Here is a 19,993-nt window from a genome sequence, read left to right on the forward strand (position 1 = left end):
GTCACAGACTTGGACACGATTGAAGCAACGGAGCACGCACGCTGGACAAGAGCAGGGGACAGGAGGCTCCCAAGGAGGGTTGAGAGCCTGGCTCTTCGTCTCCCTGGGGACCGACCCGCTGGCACAGTTAAGGGCAGCACCGAGAGCGAGATGGAGGGCGGTCGAGACTTCCCAGGCAGCTCAGCTGGGAGCCAGCACAGAGAGCCAGCCAGGCTCCGGAGGGGGAAGGACGGAAGTTTGTGTGTATGCGGGGAAGGGCGTGTGAGCGCATGTGAATTGCATGTGTACATGGGACAGCGAGTACGTGTATATAAGAAGGTGTGTGAGGAACCCCCTGGTGGTCCAGGGGCTAAGACTCCACGCTCCCCATGCAGGGGGCCTGTGTTCGATCCCTGGTTAGGGAACTAGGTCCCACATGCCACAGTTAAGGGTTTGCATGCTGCAACTAAAGATTCCATGTGCCATAACTAAGACCCAAAGCAGCTAACACATTAATAAATAAATAATAAGTAAATATATATATATATAAAAGGAAGCCTGTGCGTTAGGAAATGCATGGATTTGTGTGAATGGATGTGAGAACAGGACAGGATGAAGTCCCAGGAGGCTCTGCCACCCTCGGGAGACGTCTCTGCCCAGCCTGATGAAGCTGGAACCCGGTGGCTGCACTTAGTACCAGAATCAAAACTTGCACTAGAATAACACATATGATAATAGAAAAGTGAGATAAGTTATCTGTTTTGGTATAAAACAGCTTCTGAGGTTAAAGTGACAGAGAAATTTTATACTTTATTTCCATAATTATAATTGAAAAGTTGTGAATCCCCAGAGCCTCTCTTTATACCAGAAACTTTTCTGTAGTGTGAATACTGTAAAATGCTTTTACACATCAGCCTTCTCACAGTTACCAAAATAATGTTTTTGTGAAAATGGATATTGTCTCATTTTGTTGTGAAATTTAGAATTCAGTCCTAAAAAGCATCCTCTTTTCTTTCTGGATTAGGTTTCCTTGGCGGGGGTGGGAAGCCATTTTAAATACAGCTAATGTCCCTGTCGGAGAAGGCAGTGGCAAGCCACTCCAGTACTCTTGCCTAGAAAATCCCATGGATGGAGGAGCCTGGTAGGCTGCAGTCTGTGGGGTCGCTAAGGGTCAGACATGACTGAGCGACTTCACTTTCACTTTTCACTTTCACACATTGGAGAAGGAAATGGCAACCCACTCCAGTGTTCTTCCCTGGAGAATCCCAGGGACGGGGGAGCCTGGTAGGCTTCCGTTTATGGGGTCACACAGAGTCGGACACGACTGAAGTGAATTAGCAGTAGCAATGTCCCTGTATTGAGGCTCGGTTAGGGTGTCTGTTAGGTTGGTTGACTGTCAGAGGGTGGGGACCCTTGTGTCGACATCAATAGGGCTAACTAAAAATTGTCTGATGTCCTTCCCACTTTCTTTTTGACTCTCTCCTAACTTTCTAGATTGTTGTAAGAGCTCTCTGCAGTTTAGTATGTGAATCAAATCCTGTGCTCTTTTATTGTCTTCTCCAATTCTAAAACACTGACAATTAAAATTCAAACCCAGAATTTTTTGTGGCCCAAAAAACCAATAACTAGCTAGGCCCTATTTCTAAAAATTAGAATTTCACACTAAAAATACAGAAGCCTTTTAGTTTCTCTGTAATTCCAGAAGCCAAGGGTAATCTGAAATTGGAAAACAAGAAAAGCGAAATACTGGAAGAGCAAGATAGAAATAGTACTTTGTGACTCAAGTAGGCTCATCTGTACCATTTTCCCCCTAGATTCCACATACATACGTTAATATCTGATACTTGTCTTTCTGCACAGAGTGTGTTTGCATATAGATTACTATACACACATTAAGCTCACACATACACGCTGCATACACATACGTTCCTGGCAGTGGAATTTCTGGGTCAAAGCGTATGTGCGCCTGAATGTTGCTATATACTGCATATTGTGAGGGGTCTTCAACGATACAGACTGCAGGGCCCACACCTGGCAGTTTTCACTCAGTAGGTCTGTGGTGAGGCCCCCTGCTTCTAGATTTTAGGGAGCTTGCCCAGGACTGATGATCAGCCAGGACTGTGGACCAGAGGAGCGATTCTCAAAGCACACCTGTTCCTCGGTTGCTGGGTGTCAGACACCCACTGTCTGGCCCCAGGAAGGTGGAGGGGGTGAGAACTGCGGGACTTCAGGCCTCAAAGCCGGCCCCTTCTCCCATCAGGTCATGTGGTGGGACATCTGGAAGTTGAGTGAGCCCACCAAGCTCGTCGTCATGGACATTACCAAAAAGGAGCAGCTGGAGCACGCCTTGGGGGCCGTCTCCCTGGAGTTCGAGTCCACTCTGGTGGGTGTCCCCTCCTCTGCCCTCCCCACCTTCCATGGCCGGGGCAGCCAGAGCTGAGGGCAGGCCCGTGGCTGCTGTATCAGAGGCTTGTGGGCCCCAGGCTGCTTCTTAACCTTGTGATCTGGACGGTCCTCTGTGGTCCTCCTGGACCTGCGTGGTCTTTGCAACCACTTTCCAGCAGGGGGCAGCATAGTAGAGGCAGAAAGCCACTTCAATTCCCCGAATTACCATCTGGCCAGTGTCCCGGCCAATCAGAAGACGAGCTTTCTGACTGGAGGGGATTCCAGAGATGCTCCATTCTGTAAGAAGAGCCCTGTCCGGGATTAGCATCCGGATGCCAGGCTCTGCCTCTGTCCCTGCCTCGTGTCCTCCTTTGGGACCCTGGGCTGGCAGCTCAGCCCCTGGGGGGAAAGAAGAGGTGTTGGAGAGGAAACTGAGCTCAGAGGAGGCTCCTGGGCAAACTGATCACAGGCCTATGATGGCACTTAGTAACTGAGGAGGAGCAGGAAAGAATCTGCAAAGCGGAGGGCTTCCCTGCTGATCCACGTTAAGAATCCACCTTCCAATGCAGGAGACGCAGGTCTGATCCCCGATCCAAGAACTGACATCCGATATGCCACAAGGCAACTAAGCCCACACACTGCAACTCCTGAGCCCAAGTGCTGCACCTGAGACCCAACACAGCCAAATAAATGAGCTAAAAAAAATCAGAAGAAAAATAAGACATAGTGGCCTCCCTGGTGGCTCAGTGGTAAAGAGTCCGCCTGCCAATGCAGGAGACTCAGGTTCGAGCCCTGATCTGGGAAGATCCCACGTGCCGCAGAGCAGCTAAGCCCGGGTGCCACGATTGTTGGACCTGCGCTCCAGAGCCTGGGAGCTGCTACCGCTGAGCCCACCTGCGTAACTGCTGCGTAACTTCAGTGTGACTGCTGAAGCCCACGTGCCCTGGAGCCCGTGCGCCGCCACACAAGACACCACTGCCGTGAGAAGCCCACGCTCCACAGTGAAGAGTAGGCCGTGCTCGCCACGACCGGAGGAAAACCCGAGTCACAGTGAAGACTCAGCACAGCCAGAAATAAAACCCAGGAAGAAGAAATAGCAGAGCAGTCATGTGGATGTGTCCAAGGAGGGAGGCATCTGGAAGCTTAAATGAAGATTCCCTCCAAAGCAGTAAAATGACCTTCCCAGATGGCTTCTGGCCTGACCCCCTCCTGGGATCGTCATTGGTTTGCCTCCAGGCCGACACCCTTCCCAGGCTCTTAGGAGGTGGACGTGCTCTGGCCTCACGCTGGCCCTGGGAGTACCTCCCCCACCCCAAGCTGGGGGATGAATGTGGTGGGGGAGGTGGATGACAACTTTCCTGAACATCCGCCACCCCCCAAGCCCTGGGCACTGTGGGGAGGACTCAATAAAAGGTTCTGTCCTGGAATCAGAGATTTCTAGGCCACGTGCTAGAGGCAGTGACCACACCATTACTGGTCCCCACGTGCCCCCCGCCTTGTCACTGAGTGGACATCGTGTGTTGGCCCCTTATAACTGCCTGATGCGATGAGCTTGTGTAATTCACCCATGACCGTCTTGTAAGCTAATGGGATTATCATTATCCCAACTTTGCAGATAAACAAAATGAGTCTTAGTGGGGAGGTGAGTCACGTGCTCCAGAGCTCCGAGCAGCTGGGGCTCCAACCCAGGGCTCTGACTCCAGGGCGGGGCTCTCCACGCTCACACCCACCGAGGGATCTGAGGCATGAGGGCTCGTCTCCCTTCCTACTTGCCTTACTTTTCTGGGCGTCTCAAGCTCTCTCTCTTCACTTTCCTTTAATGTGTTCCCCCCCCACCTCCATTTATAGGGCTTCCCCGATGGCTCAGCAGATAAAGAATCCTCCAGCAATGCAGGGGACACAGTAGACATGGGTTTGATCCCTGGGTCGGGAAGATCCCCTGGAGGAGGAGATGACAACCCACTCCAGTATTCTTGCCTGGAAAATCCCAAGGACAGAAGAGTCTGGCGGTCTGCAGTCCATGGGGTCACAAAGAGTCCGACACGACTGAGCGACTAAGCAAGCACGCCCTCCATTTGTAGCCCAGCCGTTCTTTTTAATTGTGGTAAAAAAAAAAAAAATTAAAAACACATAATGTAAAATGTACCATCTTAACCATTCTTTTTTTTTTAAAAATTTATTTATTTGGCTGTGTCAGGCCTTAGTTGTGGCATGCGGGCGGGATCTCCGTTGCATCCAATGGGATCGTTCATTGCAGGGCATCAACTCTCTAGTCGTGGCTCATGAGCTTAGTTGCTCCGCGGCATGTGGGATCCTAGTTCCCCGACCAGGGATTGAACCCCTGTCCCCTGCACTCAAGGTGAATTCTTAACCCCTGGACCACCAGGGAAGTCTCCACTTTAACCATTAAGTGGACAATTCAGTAGTGTTAAGTGTATTTACAGTGGGATCTCCAGAACTAGAACATTTTCATCTTGCAAACAAACTCTGTAACTTTTAATCAACAAACTCCCCATCTTCCTTTCCGTCAGTCCCAACGAACTCCCCATCTTCCCTTCCCTCAGCCCCTTCGACGTTCTGTCTCTATGAAGTTGACTCCTCCGGGTTCCTCGTTCATTTTGGTGAATTCTTACTGTGTGTCTTTTTGTGACGGTCTCCTTTCGCTTAGCACGATGTTCTCACGGTTTATCCACAGTGGGGCACATGGCAGAATTTTCCTTTTTTTTTGAGGCCAAATAGTACCGCATTGTATGAACAGATTGGGGTTCCCTGGCATCTCAGATGGAAAAGAATCTGCCTGCAGTGCAGCAGACCCGGGTTCGATCCCTGAGTCAGGCAGACTCCCTGGAGAAGGGAATGGCATCCCACTCCAGTCTTCTTGCCTGGAGAAGCCCATGGACAGAGGGGCCTGGCTGGTACAGTCCATGGGGTCACAAAATCGGACACGACTGAGCGACCAACACACACACACGTGAACAGACCACATTTTGGTTTTCCATTCATGTGGACACTTGGGTGGCTTTTACCTCTTAGCTGTTGTGAGTAAAGATGCTCTGGAGGGACTTCCCTGGTGGTGCAGTGACTAAGACTCTGAACTCCCAATGTAGAAGCCCAGGCTCAATCCATGGTCAGGGGACTAGATCCTGCATGCCCCAACGAAGACCCAGCCCAGCCAAATACTTTCTGAAAAGCAAAGCAAAAAGCAAACAAAAAACTCGAGCAGCAGTCACTAGACACGGGTGTACGGTGAAGCCCAAGTTTGCAGTGAGCAGTCGCTGGAGGCTGGAGGGGCTCTTCTCGACTCCTGGGCCACCGCATTCATTCAGTCATTTCCTTTGTGTGTAAACAGACATTCAGGATCTTTTTCTGGCAGAATGCTTAGTGCACACGTGATGCCGCTTGAAGGGCTGGTGATACAGCTCTAGGGAACAGATGACTGGGGGGGGGCTCCTGAGGCCCTTGAACAGGTGCTAAAGAAGGGTGGGATCTGCTCAAGTTGATCAAGCGTGGGGGCAGCCCCCCAAAGGGGGCGGGGCACAGCTCAAGCAGAGGCTTGAAAGGCAAGGCACTTGCGGCACCTTTGGGCCCCCGCCCCGCGGGTCCCACCGCTCTGACCCCGGAAAGCCGCTCTCCCTGCCTGCTTAACCCTGAGCTGACGTTTCAGGGAGCCTTCCACTCACGCGTCACCCCCTCCACAGCCAACCAAGTTCATGGTGGGCACCGAGCAAGGCGTCGTCATCTCCTGCAACCGCAAGGGCAAGACGCCTGCCGAGAAGATCGTGTGCACCTTCTCAGGCCACCATGGCCCCATCTACGCCCTGCAGAGAAACCCGTTCTACCCAAAGAACTTCCTGACCATCCTGGACCGCCCGCATCTGGTCAGAGGACAGCCGGGAGTCGTCCATCATGTGGACCAAGTGAGGGGGAGATTGGGGCGGGAGAGGGGTGCCGGGGCTGGACGAGACGGGGGAGCCCGACCCAGTCCAGGGGTCTCTGCGCCTCTGTTCCTCCACCCATAAAAATGGAGAAGACGTTTCTCTCCAAACATCCAAGCTAATGCTGGGAAATAGCTTGATTCAGCGACTTCAGAAAGGCAGTAAGCTTCAAACTGCCCGTTCATCTGTTGATGGACACTGAGGTTGCTTCCATATCTTGACAATTGTGAATAATTTGGCACTGAACATGTTAGGGGGTCAGGTGTCTCTTAAAGATGCTGACTTCAATTCCTTTGGATAAAGACCCAGAAGTGGGGGGCTTCCCTGTCAGTCCAGTGGTTAAGACTCCATGCGTTCAGTGCAGGGGATGTGGGTTCGATCCCTGGTCAGGGAACTAAGATCCCACATGCTTCGCAGCCAAAAGAGGAAAAAGACCCAGAAACAGGACTGAGGACCTTCCGTACTGTTTCCCATGGTGGTCGCACCGGTTTGCATTCCCACCAGCAGTACACAGGGTTCCCGTTTCTCCACATGCTCACCCACACTCATCTCTGGGTTTTCTAATAATTTAGCCATCCTCACGGGTGTGCGGTGATATCTCATTGGTTTTGGTTATCTTCCTCTGATGATTAGTGACTTCAGGCATCTTTTCACGTACCTGTCAGCTGTTTGTTTGTCGTCTTTGAAGAAACGTCTGTCCATGTCCTTTGCCCGCTTTTTTAATTGGGTTGTTTGGTTTGGTTTGGTTGTGCCACTGAGTTGTATGAGTGCCTTATATATTTGGGGTGTTAAACCTTTATCAGATATCTGGTTTGCAAATGTTTCCCCCCATTCCTTAGGTTGCCTTTTCATTCTGTTGACTGTTTCCTTCGCTCTGCAGGAGCGTTTTAAGTAGATACAATCCCACATACTTATTTTTGCTTTTGTTTCTTATGCTTTTGGTGCCAAATCCAAAAATTCATTGCCAAGGCCACTGTCAAGTAACTTTTCCTCTCTGTTTTCTTCTGGAAGCTTTATGGTTTCAGATCATATGTTTAAGTCTTTAGTTCATTGTGAGTTCGGTTTTGTATATAACATAAGGGTCCAGATTCATTTTTTGCTGTAGACATCTTTGAAAATCGAGGTTAAATCAAGTAGGCAATATAGCCCTCTCTTTATCTGAATAGTGCGAACATTACTGGGCAAATTTTCCTTCCTCCGACTCCTTTTCAAGTGAGTCTCATGGCCGGGGGACCAGGCCCAGGCCTGTGCCCTTGAGTTAGGTATAGAGAAATACCAGAGCCAGTTTACAGTGCAAACTGTGAACTGAGGGTGGTAAGGCTGGCGTGGCTAGAAGTCAGACACCAGGAAGAACTTCCAGGCTGAGACCGAGGAGCCGGGAAGGGGTGGATGAGCAGGGTCTCGGCTCAGCAGGCTCTCCCTGTGTCCCAGTCCCTCCCACAGTCCCTGACCGGAGGTCCCGGCTCCCTACAGGTATCACATGGCTTATCTCACTGATGGCGCCTGGAGCCATGTGAGGCCGGCAGTTTTCTTCACCACCAAGATGGACAGGACCTTAGATATCTGGGACTTTGTGTTCAAGCAGTGCCACCCTGCCCTCAGCCTGAAGGTCACGTGCACCCCGCTCCCGGTGCATCCACACCCTCAGAAGCCTGGCCTTTCCTCTCGCCAGGCCTGTTCCTTCCGAAGCCTGGGGCCCAGCTCCCGGCAGCTGACGCTCCTTATCCTGAGCCAGCCTTATCTTATCAGCAATGGCGGGGCAGAGACCTGCAGGCTGGGGCCCTGGGAAAGAGCAGGGCTGTGGAAACTGCAGAATGAAAGGGGCGCTGGAGGGCCTTCCCTGGCAGTCCAGTGGTCAAGACTCTGCCCTCCAATGCAGGGGGCACGGGTTCGATCCCTGGTCGGGAAACTAGGATGCACATGCCTATCTGTGTGACCGTTAAAAAAAAAAAAAAGGAAAGAAAGTGAGGGTGGACTGAAGGGGTGGGCGTGGTGGCTGGGGTAAGGTGGGAGATGAGGCTGGAGTGAAGGGTCTTGCAACCGACCTTAGGGTGTGGACCCCCTCCTGTGGGTTGAGGCTGAGGTCCCCCTCAGTCGGGGAAGTCCCTAGGGGTGTTTGAATGGGGCTGCCAGCCTAAGCCTCCCCAAGAACCAGATGACCAGACAAGCAGAGGGTGACGTGGCTCCCCCGGGTCTGCCCAGCCCTCCAACAGGTCTGTGACGAAGCCCTCTTCTACCTCCGGGTGCAAGACAGTGGGTGCTTCATCGTCTGCGGCTCCCAGCTGGGGACGACCACCCTGCTGGAGGTCTCGAGTGGGCTGTGCGCCCTCCAGAGAAATGAGAAGAACACGGCTTCCTTGGTAGGTGCGGGTCCCCGGCGAGGCGGGCACACCGGCTCCGGTCCTGGCCTGGCCCCCTGGCCGAGCAGGCCGGTCAGCGAAGGGCAGATGCACTTCCACCGCCTCCTGGGAAGCAGGTGGACGTTCGGGGGTGGTGGGGGTTGTTCAGGGAACCGGCCTGAGAAATGGGTGTTGGCCAGGTCTGAACACGCCCAGGCTTCATCGCTCAGGAAGCCCAGCGGCTCTGGGCAAGTCTCTTGACTTCTCCAGGCTTTGGTTTTCTTCAGCTGCAGATCCAAGCGGCGTGACTCGGTCGTTTTGTCTAGTTGTAAACAGTATACAGTTAGGGCTTCCCTGGTGGCTCAGATGGTAAAGCGTCTGCCTGAAGTGCGGGAGACCTGGGTTCGATCCCTGGGTCAGGAAGATCCCCTGAGAAGGAAATGGCAACCCACTCCTGTATTCTTGCCCGGAGAATCCCATGGACAGAGGAGCCTGGTGGGCTCCAGTCCATGCGGTCGCAAAGAGTTGGACACAACTTAGCAACTAAACCACCAAGCAACAAGGATTTCCTTTATAGCACAGGGAACCATATTAAATACTTATAAAAAAAAAAAAGAAAGTGCTGGTACCTCCTCTTCCAGGAAGCCCTCCTGTAGTGGAAAAGCTGGATCGTGTGCCCCTTCTCTACACTCTGCCTGCCTCCCGGAGCCCAGCACTTGTTATTAAAATGGTCTGTTCCCCACTGTACTCTGAATGTCAGGCAGGAAATTACATCTGTCTCTGACCTGGAGGGTATCACTTAATGCCTGGGTTACATGCAAGGTGCCCAGCAGTTGTGGCCACTCGGCCTGACCTCCCTGTGCTGCCTCCGTGGCAGCCACGAGCACCCCACCCTCACCCCAGCCCTCCGTAGCTCAGCTCCAGTTCACCTGGCCGGGGGGCACAAGAGCTCCATTGTGTGCCCGAGTGGACAGGGAAGGCGGTGATGCTCTGAAGAGTGGGGTGCGGGCTGGGGTCCAGACAGATGGAGACCCAGACAAAACCCTCTTTTAAGAGGGGCTCATGGCAGCTGTACTGACAATGTCCTGATTTAGGAGGTGGGATGTCAAAGGAACCAGATGCCTACGGTGCCCATGAACTTGGCAGTGCCCAGAGGTCATCTGAAGGTGATCAGTGGGTGATGGGCATCTGTGCAGGCTGCTCAACCTCCCCTGCACTGAAAGCCCCCAGAGGGTGCCCCTTGGGCCGCTGGCGCTGCCGGTGTGCCCAGGAGCTCTGACACCAAGGGTGAGAGCCGTGCAGCTGGTCAGGTTCCCTTGCATCCCTCTTCTGGGACCCACGCCTGGGGACTTGTGGGCGGATATTTCTTCGTTTGGGTCTGACACTTGATCAGGGCTCCTGCTGCTGGTATTAGGGCCCGAGTCAGGAACTGGACACTGGGAGAGACTTACACGGCCCTGGGGCTGAAGCCCGGAGGCGGTGGCTGGAGACAGGTGTGCACGCCAGGTACACTGCAGGCTCCAGCGCCCTGCACTCAGCTCACTGTGGCCACCAGCATTTAGCAGCCTGTGAGGGGGCCCCGGGGCAGTGGCCTCCTTTCCCTGCACAGAGCCCCAGCCCAGCCTGTCTGGGGCATCCCCTCTCGTGGCTCCCCTGGAATCCCACCTGACTGGTTAAAACCTCAGCGTGAGGGTCCCGGTTTCGGGCCTTCTAGGAAGCTGTCTCGGAGAAGGCAATGGCAAGCCACTCCAGTACTCTTGCCTAGAAAATCCCATGGATGGAAGAGCCTGGTAGGCTGCAGTCCGTGGGGTCGCTAAGGGTCGGACACGACTGAGCGACTTCACTTTCACTTTTCACTTTCACACATTTTAGAAGGAAATCGCAACCCACTCCAGTGTTCTTGCCTGGAGAATCCCAGGGATGGGGGAGCCTGGTGGGCTTCCGTCTATGGGGTCACACAGAGTCGGACATGACTGAAGTGACTTAGCAACAGCAGCAGCAGCAGGAAGCTGTCTTACCTCTTCCTTCTTCCCTCCACTGAAGATCTCAGAGGAGGGCCCTGCTGGGACCTGGGGAATCGGGCGTGGTGGTGGGGGTTTTAGACCAGTTTAGATGCAGTGAGCACCGGTGTGTACCTACTGGGAGGAGCCTGGTGGGAGCCCCAAAGCTTAGGTCGTCCCAGCACCAGGGGCTCCTGGATCCTGGGGCCAGATGGGGATGCCCTATACATCTATACATCTCCTGAGTCCACGGTACTGGACCGGGCTCCCAAACCAGCCTCCTCTGTCTGCCCCCCAGTGGCCACCTTCCCGCCTCGTCTCCTCTCAAGCTCTCTTTGGGCCGACACTGGCCCTGAATCCCCTGTTGACCCCGGAAAGGAGGAAAGGAGCTCTGAGACCCGGGGGTGCTCCCAGGGCAGCCCATCCGCTCAGCGTCTTGTCCTGTGGTGGGACTTGCTTGACCTTGACCCTGGCGCTCCCGGACACCGAGTCTCCTCTGGCCCCTCCCGCTCCTCCCCGCATCCTGAGTGGGGGGTGAGGCCAGTGGTCAGGGTGGGCATCGCGGCGGGTCTGGGGCTCCCGGGTGACTGGCCGCCTCCCCTTGGGACCTTTGCAGATGTTGGTTCTCATGGACCCAATGGAGGATCCGGATGACATCCTGCTGGCGCACCGCTCCCGGGAGAAGTCCTACCTGTTGGACGTGGCCTTTGACTTCACTGCCAGCCAGGTGAGGGGGCGCCTGGGCCTGGGGACACACAGGATGCCCTCTCTGCCCTCTGACCGACTTGGGAGGGAGCCCTTAGGGGACCCCGGTCCCGAGCCCCAGGCGTCGCTCCATCACTCGCTCTCTCACTGCCGTATCCCCACATGCACACGCGTGTGTGAGCCTGCGTGGCGCATACAGAGCCTTCTGCGTGGACACACCGCGGTCAGCACACAGATGCCACCCTCCACGGGGACCCAACAGCCCTCCCCACAGGTGGCCCCTAAGGGAGCTGCAGGAAGGTGCTTGAAGCCCACCTGGTGCTGGGAGGGGCACCTTGGGGAAGCTGACACCCTCCCAGGAACCCCGTCTCATCCATCTGCGGATGCTCCAAGGAGCAGGTGTGAGGCGTCCTCTGGGATAGGGGCCGGGAACCAGCTGCTGGTGGGGAGGGTCTCAGGTGTCCTGAGCCCTCTTGCAGGCTGGCATTTCCCGCCCCCCAACCCGTGGGGGGAAAGCGGAGACACCCATCCCCCCTTCCCACCCCCTCTTCTCAGGGCCCAAGGGCTCCAGGGAGGAAACTGCCTCTGTCTGGGGTCAGGGTGGTCCTGTGGGCCTGTGGGCTCTGCCCTGGCCGTGCCCCGGGCGCTAGGAGCCTCATTGAAGGCGTCATCTCAGGCTCCAATGCCACCGTCTTTGCCTACGGCCCCACAGGTGAGGGCGAGTGCCCCTGAGAGTCAAGCTCCTCACCCTCCGCCTCCGAGCTCATCTGGCCCAGGCCGGAGCAGGAATCAAGGATGTGGCCGATTGAATCTGCCCTCTCCCAGAGCCCTTTGGACCCAAAGCCCCATCCCCAGCCAAGGATGCCGTCTTCTCCCCTCTCCCACCTCCTGGGCACCTGCGAGGCTCCAGCCCTGAGGACAGACCCAGGGTTGCCAGGGGTCCCCGCACTCCCCGTCTCCGTCCTGCTCACCCCCGCCCCCTGCTCCGCCCCAGGCTGCGGGAGAACCTCCACCATGCTGGGCACGGACCACGAGCCCGGCACCCACGTTCGGACCCTCAGCGACCGCTTCCGTGCCATCGAGGAGACCAGCGAGGACGTGGAAAACCAGGTGTCCACGTCCTGCCTGGAGGTGAGCCCTCGGTCCACCCTGTCCTGTGGGCTTGGGCCAGGAGGTCCACAGGACCGGGCTGGTTTGCCTCCCGGGGGTCAGGTCAGGGGGCAGTCTCCTGGGGGTGCTCATCACCGCTGCTCTCCCATGCGCGTGTGGTCGGCCTCATTTTATAAAAGCTCAGGTTCAGAGAGCCTAGGAACTAGACAGTCAGAGTCCCGAGGTCACACAGCAAGCGGGGGAACAGGAATTCAAACTCACGACCCTGGGGCTTTAGAGTCTAGCCCTGCGCACTTGGCTACTCCAAACGGACCTGGTCACTGAGCCACTAGCCACCCTCCCAGAGGCCATCCTCTGGACCCACTCCTTCGCTTCCCTGGTGGCTCAGATGGTAAAGAATCTGCCTGCAATGCAGGAGACCCGGGTTCGATCCCTGGCTTGGGAAGATCCCTTGGAGAAGGAAATGTCAACCCACTCCATTCTTGCCTGGAGAATCCCATGGACAGAGGAGCCTGGCAGGCTACAGTCCAAGGGGTCGCAGAGAGTCGGACACGAATGAGCCGACCCTGTTTGCTTTGCCAGGCTACCTGCAAGCACTCTGTATATGTAGGGACAGGTGAGAACGTTACATACACGGACAGGCTTAGACCTGCCAGCCTTCTCCACCTTGACACAGCTCCCGATGCCCACCTGTGGGAGTGCTATCACTGGGCAATAGCAGATCAGCGGGGGTGGGGACCCACAGAGGCCAGAAGCGGCGGGAGAGCCACTGGGCTAGGCTCCATCTGGCTCCTGGCCTCCCTGGCTCCCTCTGGAAGCTGATAATCTCCTGGGTGACAGCTCAGGAGGGGCAGCGAGGCATTGCCGCCAGCACCTGCTCCAGCCAGCGTCGTGTTGACTTAGCCAGCAAGATGCACTTCGGGGGCCGTGGTTGGCGAGGCTGGGTGAAGGTACCATAAGGGTTGCCTAGTAACCACCAGGGCTTGGCCGTGGGTTAGGTCCCATGCTCTGCCCGGTGCCTGGCCGGCCTGCTACCTTCTGTGCTGTTGGCTCTGGCAGCCCCGTGTCTCCCCCCTGGATGCTGAAGCCCCCTGATGCCCACCCAATAGGAAGGAAGGAGAGGGGTCATCTCCTTAACCCCGGGTTTCCTGAGAGGAGCCTGGAGCTCTCGGGAGGGATGGAGAGCCCAGCCGTTGCCTGAACCTCCTGCTCTTGGTCTCCTGTTAATGTCTGTCCCCTGCCCCTTCCAACCGGTCCCATCAGATCTACAATGAGATGATCCGGGACCTGCTGAACCCTGCCTTGGGGTGCCTGGAGCTGAGGGAAGACTCCAGGGGAGTGATCCAGGTGGCCGGAATCACTGAGGTCTGCACCATTAATGCCAAAGAGGCGAGTCTTGTGCAGCCAGCAGGGTCGTGGAGGACACTAACCTCTGTGTGTGTGTTTGGGGTGTGACCAGAGGCGGCAGGGCTCTGCACCCGGGGAGCCGCTGCGGCTCAGCTGAGGCAGGCACAGAGGACCTGGATGACACGCCCGCGGCCACGCCGATCCTGGGGAATGGCCAGGCACCCCGCCTTCCAATTGACAGACAGGCCCTGACCTCTCGGCCCCCACAGCACACGGGGGGCTGACCCAGCCCTGCCTTGGGCCCCTTCCCAACCTCGCAGAGGCAGGACTGGGGAGCGTGCCCACGGGCCCCCAGGAGTGGCCTCCCTCCTCTGCCCCGCCCTCCCAGATCATGCAGCTGCTGATGAGGGGGAACCGGCAGAGGACCCAGGAGCCCACGGCCGCCAACCAGGCGTCCTTGCGCTCCCACGCCATGCTCCAGGTGGCCATGCGTCAGCGCAGCCACGTCAGGGATGTCCTACAGGAGGTGCGGCAGGGCCGCCTCTTCATGATCAACCTGGCTGGCTCTGAGCGGGCCTCCCAGGTGAGGCCGGCTCCCCCTGGGGCTGAGGGCAGAGCTTGGGGGGCCGGGCAGGGTGGCTGGCCCACCCCGCTCCGCAAGGGGCGGAGTGGGGACTGTCTCAGGGAGGGTGGGGGTTGGGGTGCTCCAGAGAGGAGGGAAGTGAGGGATGGCACAGAGGACAGGAAGGATGGCTGGGCTGGGGTACCCCAGGGAGACCCCCCCCAGGGGCTGTTTGTGGGAAGGGGCCTGGGAGTGTGAGGGTCTCTCCAGGGAAGGAGACAGTGCGTGTCCCGGAGGACGTGGGGAAACAGCCAGGAGAATGAATGGGCCCAGTGAGGAGCTGGGGCCCCGCGGAGACGATGTCCCCTGATGGGGGGACCCTGCCCTCCACGTCAGGGAGAGAAAAGGGCCCGCCACCCACTTGTCAGTGTTCGCCCCCCTCCATCGCTGTCTGCCCAGCCCTGCCACCCAGACCTGGGCCCAGGCCCCCTCTTGTGGGCAAATTCAGAAGTTTCGTGGTCTCCTGCGTCCATGGGCATCTCACCATTAGCACTGAAGCAAATGCAAGCACCAGGGAGAAGTAACAAGGGCTTCGTGCTGGAACATGTGGGGTTGATTTCAACAGGGTGGAGTGGGAGAAACACATTCTCTTTCCGTAAAGGCCTGAGGGCTTCCTGGAGGAAGGGGGCGGGCAGCAGCCAGTGGGGAGAGGGTGTGCCCTGCAGCCACCGGGTTCCAGCTTCATCAGGCTGGGCAGAGACGTCTCCCGAGGGTGGCAGAGCCTCCTGGGACTTCATCCTGTCCTGTTCTCACATCCATTCACACAAATCCATGCATTTCCTAACGCACAGGCTTCCTTTTATATATATATATTTACTTATTATTTATTTATTAATGTGTTAGCTGCTTTGGGTCTTAGTTATGGAACATGGAACCTTTAGTTGCAGCATGCAAACTCTTAACTGTGGCATGTGGGACCTAGTTCCCTAACCAGGGATCGAACACAGGCCCCCTGCATGGGGAGCGTGGAGTCTTAGCCCCTGGACCACCAGGGGGTTCCTCACACACCTTCTTATACACATGTACACGCTGTCCCATGTACACATGCAATTCACATGCGCTCACACGCCCTTCCCCGCATACACACAAACTTCCGTCCTTCCCCCTCCGGAGCCTGGCTGTCTCTCTAGAGCGGGGAGCCCATGGCTGTGCTGGCTCCCAGCTGAGCTGCCTGGGAAGTCTCGACCGCCCTCCATCTCGCTCTCGGTGCTGCCCTTAACTGTGCCAGCGGGTCGGTCCCCAGGGAGACGAAGAGCCAGGCTCTCAACCCTCCTTGGGAGCCTCCTGTCCCCTGCTCTTGTCCAACGTGCGTGCTCCGTTGCTTCAGTCGTGTCCAAGTCTGTGACCCCATGGAGTGTAGCCTGCCAGGCTCCTCTGTCCATGAGCTTTTCCAGGCGAGGGTACTGGAGTGGGTTGCCATGCCCTCCTCCAGAGAATCTTCTAGACCCAGGGATCGAACCGGCGTTTCCTGTGTCTCCTGCGTTGCCAGGCAAGTTCTTTACCACCAGCGCCCACCTAGGAAGCCCCACTCTTGTCCAGAGACCTTCTCGTTCTCTGACCTTCGGGAATGCCCTCCCTGGGCAGAGGGCAGAGCAGGTCCTCAGCGTCTCTTCCTTGCAGAGCCCTGGGGGACGGGGAGGGGTTTACAACCCAGGATGGCCTGGGGTGGGGAGTCATACCTGTGCTCGCCCCCCAGACGCAGAACCGTGGGCAGCGCATGAAAGAGGGGGCCCACATCAACCGCTCGCTGCTGGCCCTGGGCACCTGCATCAACACGCTGAGCGACAAGAGTACCAACAAGTACATCAACTATCGCGACAGCAAGCTCACCCGCCTCCTGAAGGTACCAGCTGCCACCGGGCCTGGGCCCTGGGCACCCGGGGGGGGGGGGCTGCCAGCTTCACAGACGAAAATACAGGATACCCAGCTGCATGTGAACATCCGGATTGGGTATCATTGTGTATGTCCCATGCCATCTTTGGGACATACTTATGCTTTAAAAAAAGCTCACTCATTTATCCAAATTTCAGAGCTAAACTGGGTGTCCTGTATGTTAGGGCTTCCCAGGTGGTTCAGTGGGTTAAAAAAAAAAGAATCTTCCTGCAATGAAGGGGATGCAGTTGACGTGGGTTGGGGATGGTCCCCTGGAGGAGGGCGTGGCAACCCACACGGGAACTCTTGCCTGGAGAATCCCATGGACAGAAGAGCCAGTCCATGGGGTCTGGAAGAGTCGGGGTCTGGAAGAGTCGCTCATGGCTGAAGCTACCGAGCACGCGCTCGCAGGCCCCTGTTTGTGAACAGCAGGGAGGGAAAGAGGTTGCATCTGAGCATCTGACCGCCCCCCTCCCACCAGCCCCAGGGCTGTGGGTTTGAGGGAACTCGGAGTCATCTGGATTTGGGGGTTCAGGTGGACAGTCAGTCTCGTGGCTCCCAGAAGCTGCTGTTGTGGGGTTGGGGGCACGCTCCTGGCTGGGCTCTGAATGCAGTGCTTCACCCCCGGCCACACCCAGCTTCTTTTTGGAGAGGAGGGAGCCATTCTGCATGACTTGTGGGATCTTAATTTCCCAACCAGGGATTGAACCTCGGGTCCTCAGCAGTGAAAGCATGGAGTCCTAACCACTGGACGGCCAGGGAATTCTCCGCAGTTGTTTCTATCGGGTCAGCGTATCTGAGTTAGGGGGTCATTATTTCCATTTGCAGACAAGGAAACTGAGGCACTGGGAGGCTAAGTAACCTCCCCAAGGGCTCACGCCAGTAAGTGCTGGACGTGGGGCCCCAGCAGAGGTCTGGCTGGGCTGATGGCAGAGCTGCAAGTGACCTGACGCTGGGCATCAGCCCCCAAGCATCACTGCACCTGCAGGCTGGGGGTACGAGAGCCGGCTCCTGCCACCTAGAAACCCGAGGAAGCCGAGGGTTAGGGAGGTGAAGGAGCTTGCTTGAAGTCGCTCAGCTGGTCACTGCCGCGCCCGAGGGCTTTGCCCCCAGGCCCCGGTAGCCCCGTACTCTCTCCCTTGAAGAGGGCAGGGCAAGCCCGGGGCAAGGGAGGTGGCGGCCACAGGCCCAGTTCACTCCATCACCAGCCTCTCTCCAGCCAAGACAATGGCGCCTTCCACTGTCAGCAAAGGGGGTGACCTGGAAGGCCCAAGAGATGGCGGAGAAGCCCAGGACCCCTCAGAGCTCTTCCCGCTCTGGTTCCAACCAACGTTTCCTCATCCTCATGTATATGAGGCGGGGAGAAGGAGAGCTGGGAGACCCGGACTCAGATGCTGGAAATTTTCAAGCACGAACTTTGGAGATGAAACTGGGAGAGGGAAGCAGTGGGGAGACGGCAGAGGGGGCGGGGAGGGGCCGCGGGGTGCTCGGCTCCCGCACCCGTGCGTGCGTGAGAGAGAGCACACCCACGAGGGCATCACGGGGGAGCAGGTCCAGGGAGGCGGCCCCTGCTGACCGCCGCCCGCCCGGCCCGTCCAGGACTCCCTGGGGGGAAACAGCCGCACCGTGATGATCGCCCACATCAGCCCTGAGAGCAGCGCCTCCGAGGAGTCCCGGAACACCCTGACCTCCGCGGGCCAGGCCAAGACCATCAAGACGTGGTTGAGGGGGCCCCTGCTGTGTGCCCCCTGGACTCGCCTTTCTGGGCCAAGATTCAAGCCCCCTGGACTGATTCCAGGTCCTGCCACCCCCCAGCCCCCTGAACACACACACTGGACCGAGCCACCCTGCTCTGTCCCCCCGTAACTTGCCAGGGAGCCCACAGCTTCCGAGGGTCCCCTTCTTTTTCTAACTTGATCTGGCCGTGATCAGCCCTTGTTGTTGGGTGCGGGCTTTCTCTGTTTGCGGCGAACCGGGGGCTCCTCCCGAGTTCACAGTGGTGACTGGTGGATTCTCTTGTGGGACACGGGCTGTGGGGCGTGTGGGCTCAGTAAGGGTGGGGGTACGGGCTTGGTGGCCCCGTGGCATGTGAGAGCGTCCCAGACCAGACACTGGACCCACGTGCCCTGCATTGGCAGGCAGACGCTTGACCGTCGGACCACCAGGGAAGTCCCTGTGCTCCTCCGGTTCAGAGTCCCTGCTCGTCGCCAAGGCCTGGCGCCCAGCCCCTTCCTGCTTCCTCTCAAGAGGTGCTGGTTCAGACCTTTACTCCCAACTGTGACAATGTTGCTGACTTATGAGTGCTTCTACTGTGAACCCTTTATCAGTTCATCTCGTGTGATCCTCAAGCGAGGCAGGCGTTACTTCTGTCCTCGCTTTACAGTTGAGGACAGTGAGGCTGGAGGGAGCTAAGTGGCTTCCCAGGTGGGTAGGAGTGGCACTGAGGTCTGCCCAGTCACCTTTTCTGGTCAGTGTGTGAGAATCCTGGCTCTCTATGAGGTCATCTGGGTCCACTCGTGTCAAGCGCCTACTTTCTCCTGACACTTCAGTTGTCCGGTGACTGTTTCAGGAGCTGGATGCGTTCTCTCTGCTCTCTCCATTAAGGAACTTAATGGTGGGAATAGACACTTAAAAGAGCGAATTGATAGTTCAGAGTGTTATTAATAGCAGGAAATCACACCAACAGCAGGGAGGCCAGTGGGATTCCCACGAACCTCTTTACAGACGGTGAGTGGGACTCTGAAGGATGAAGAGGAGACTCCAGAAGGGAGGGAGCAGTAAGGACAGAGGCTCCTAAGGCAGGGAGGAGGAGGTGTCCGAGGCGGAGGTGGGGCGAGGGGAGGAGGTGGGGCGAGGGGATCGGTTCCTCAGCTGAGTGAGCTGAATGAGAGAGCAGTGCGCCTTCAGCACCAGATGAGGACTCAGGACGTTCCCCCAGCAGTCAGGAGCCAACGGCTGAGTGGCGCAGAGGCTGGGGCTGGGGGCGGGGGCACAACTTTAGGAGTATGCCTCTGGTGGAGGCATGTAGTTTGAAAAGTTGGAGGGTTGGAGGCAGGGCTTCCCTGGTGGCTCAAGTGGTAAAGAATCTGCCTGCAATGCGGGAGACCTGGGTTCAATCTCGGGGTTGGGACGATCCCCCGAGAAGGGCATGGCAACCCACTCCAGTGTTGGGCTTCCCTGCTGGCTCAGATGGTAAAGAAGACGCCCACAGTGAGGGAGACCTGGGTTCAACCCCGGGGTTGGGGAGATCCCCTGAAGGAGGGCATGGCAACCCACTCCAGCATTCTTGCCTGGAGAATCCCATGGACAGAGGAGCCTGGCGGGCCATAGTCCATGGGGTCGCAAAGAGTCAGACACAGCTGAGCGACTAAGCACAGCAGAGTCGGAGGCAAAGAGGTCATTACTGTCATCCAGGAGACAGGAAAAGAGGGTCCCCGAGGCCAGGCCCTGGCCTCCAGGTGACTGTACCCCGCCCACTCCCCAGGTGAAGCAGAACCTGCTCGGCGTCTCCTACCGCATCGCCCAGGACACGAACATCATCGCTGACCTCCGGGGCGAGATCCAGAGGCTCAAGTGCAAGATCGAGGAGAAGGGCGGGCGGAGCCCGGACCGAGCCCAGTGGAGCGGGGCGACATCCGCCACATCCAGGGTGCGTGCGTGCGTGAGGGGGAGCCCGTCTCCCGAAGCCCCTCCAGGCTG

General features: G+C 57.1%; 2 protein-coding genes and 1 pseudogene across 18 annotated transcripts in view; 2 read left to right on the plus strand and 1 right to left on the minus strand.

Moving 5' to 3' along the window:
* Nucleotides 1–150: 150 nt before the first annotated feature.
* On the plus strand, nucleotides 151–8,520 carry LOC148774814 (dynein axonemal intermediate chain 2-like; annotated as a pseudogene).
* LOC129535523 (uncharacterized) overlaps nucleotides 6,209–19,993 on the minus strand; it is an 89,822-nt gene continuing 76,037 nt past the window's right edge. For 2 of the 16 annotated variants that reach the window (XM_088827946.1, XM_088827947.1), the window contains 2 exons: nucleotides 16,605–16,709; nucleotides 14,575–16,046 (listed from right to left, as the gene is read on the minus strand). In XM_088827946.1, the coding sequence (XP_088684072.1) occupies nucleotides 15,484–16,046; nucleotides 16,605–16,709 (668 nt within the window). In that variant the 3' untranslated portion in view covers nucleotides 14,575–15,483. Of the gene's footprint in view, nucleotides 8,961–14,509; nucleotides 16,047–16,604; nucleotides 16,710–19,993 lie in introns of those variants that run through there. The other 14 variants (XM_088827935.1, XM_088827936.1, XM_088827937.1 and 11 more) reach the window with 14 other exon arrangements.
* On the plus strand, nucleotides 8,540–19,985 carry LOC148774815 (kinesin-like protein KIF19). Of its 2 annotated transcripts, XM_088827965.1 has the most exons (7): nucleotides 8,540–8,659; nucleotides 11,255–12,474; nucleotides 13,717–13,842; nucleotides 14,189–14,383; nucleotides 16,119–16,265; nucleotides 17,894–18,092; nucleotides 19,779–19,985. In XM_088827965.1, exons 2-7 carry the CDS (start codon nucleotides 12,139–12,141, stop codon nucleotides 19,838–19,840), a joined length of 1,065 nt encoding a protein of 354 aa, XP_088684091.1. In that variant the 5' UTR covers nucleotides 8,540–8,659; nucleotides 11,255–12,138; the 3' UTR covers nucleotides 19,841–19,985. The 2 variants fall into 2 exon arrangements, with proteins under 2 accessions (XP_088684091.1, XP_088684090.1); XM_088827964.1 differs by lacking the exons at nucleotides 16,119–16,265; nucleotides 17,894–18,092; nucleotides 19,779–19,985 and having other exon boundaries at nucleotides 13,717–13,818; nucleotides 14,189–14,620.

Source organism: Moschus berezovskii, chromosome 19 (assembly GCF_049115385.1).
Source record: "Moschus berezovskii isolate FMDL1 chromosome 19, NW_MosBer_1.0, whole genome shotgun sequence".
NCBI classification, from domain to species: domain Eukaryota; kingdom Metazoa; phylum Chordata; class Mammalia; order Artiodactyla; family Moschidae; genus Moschus; species Moschus berezovskii.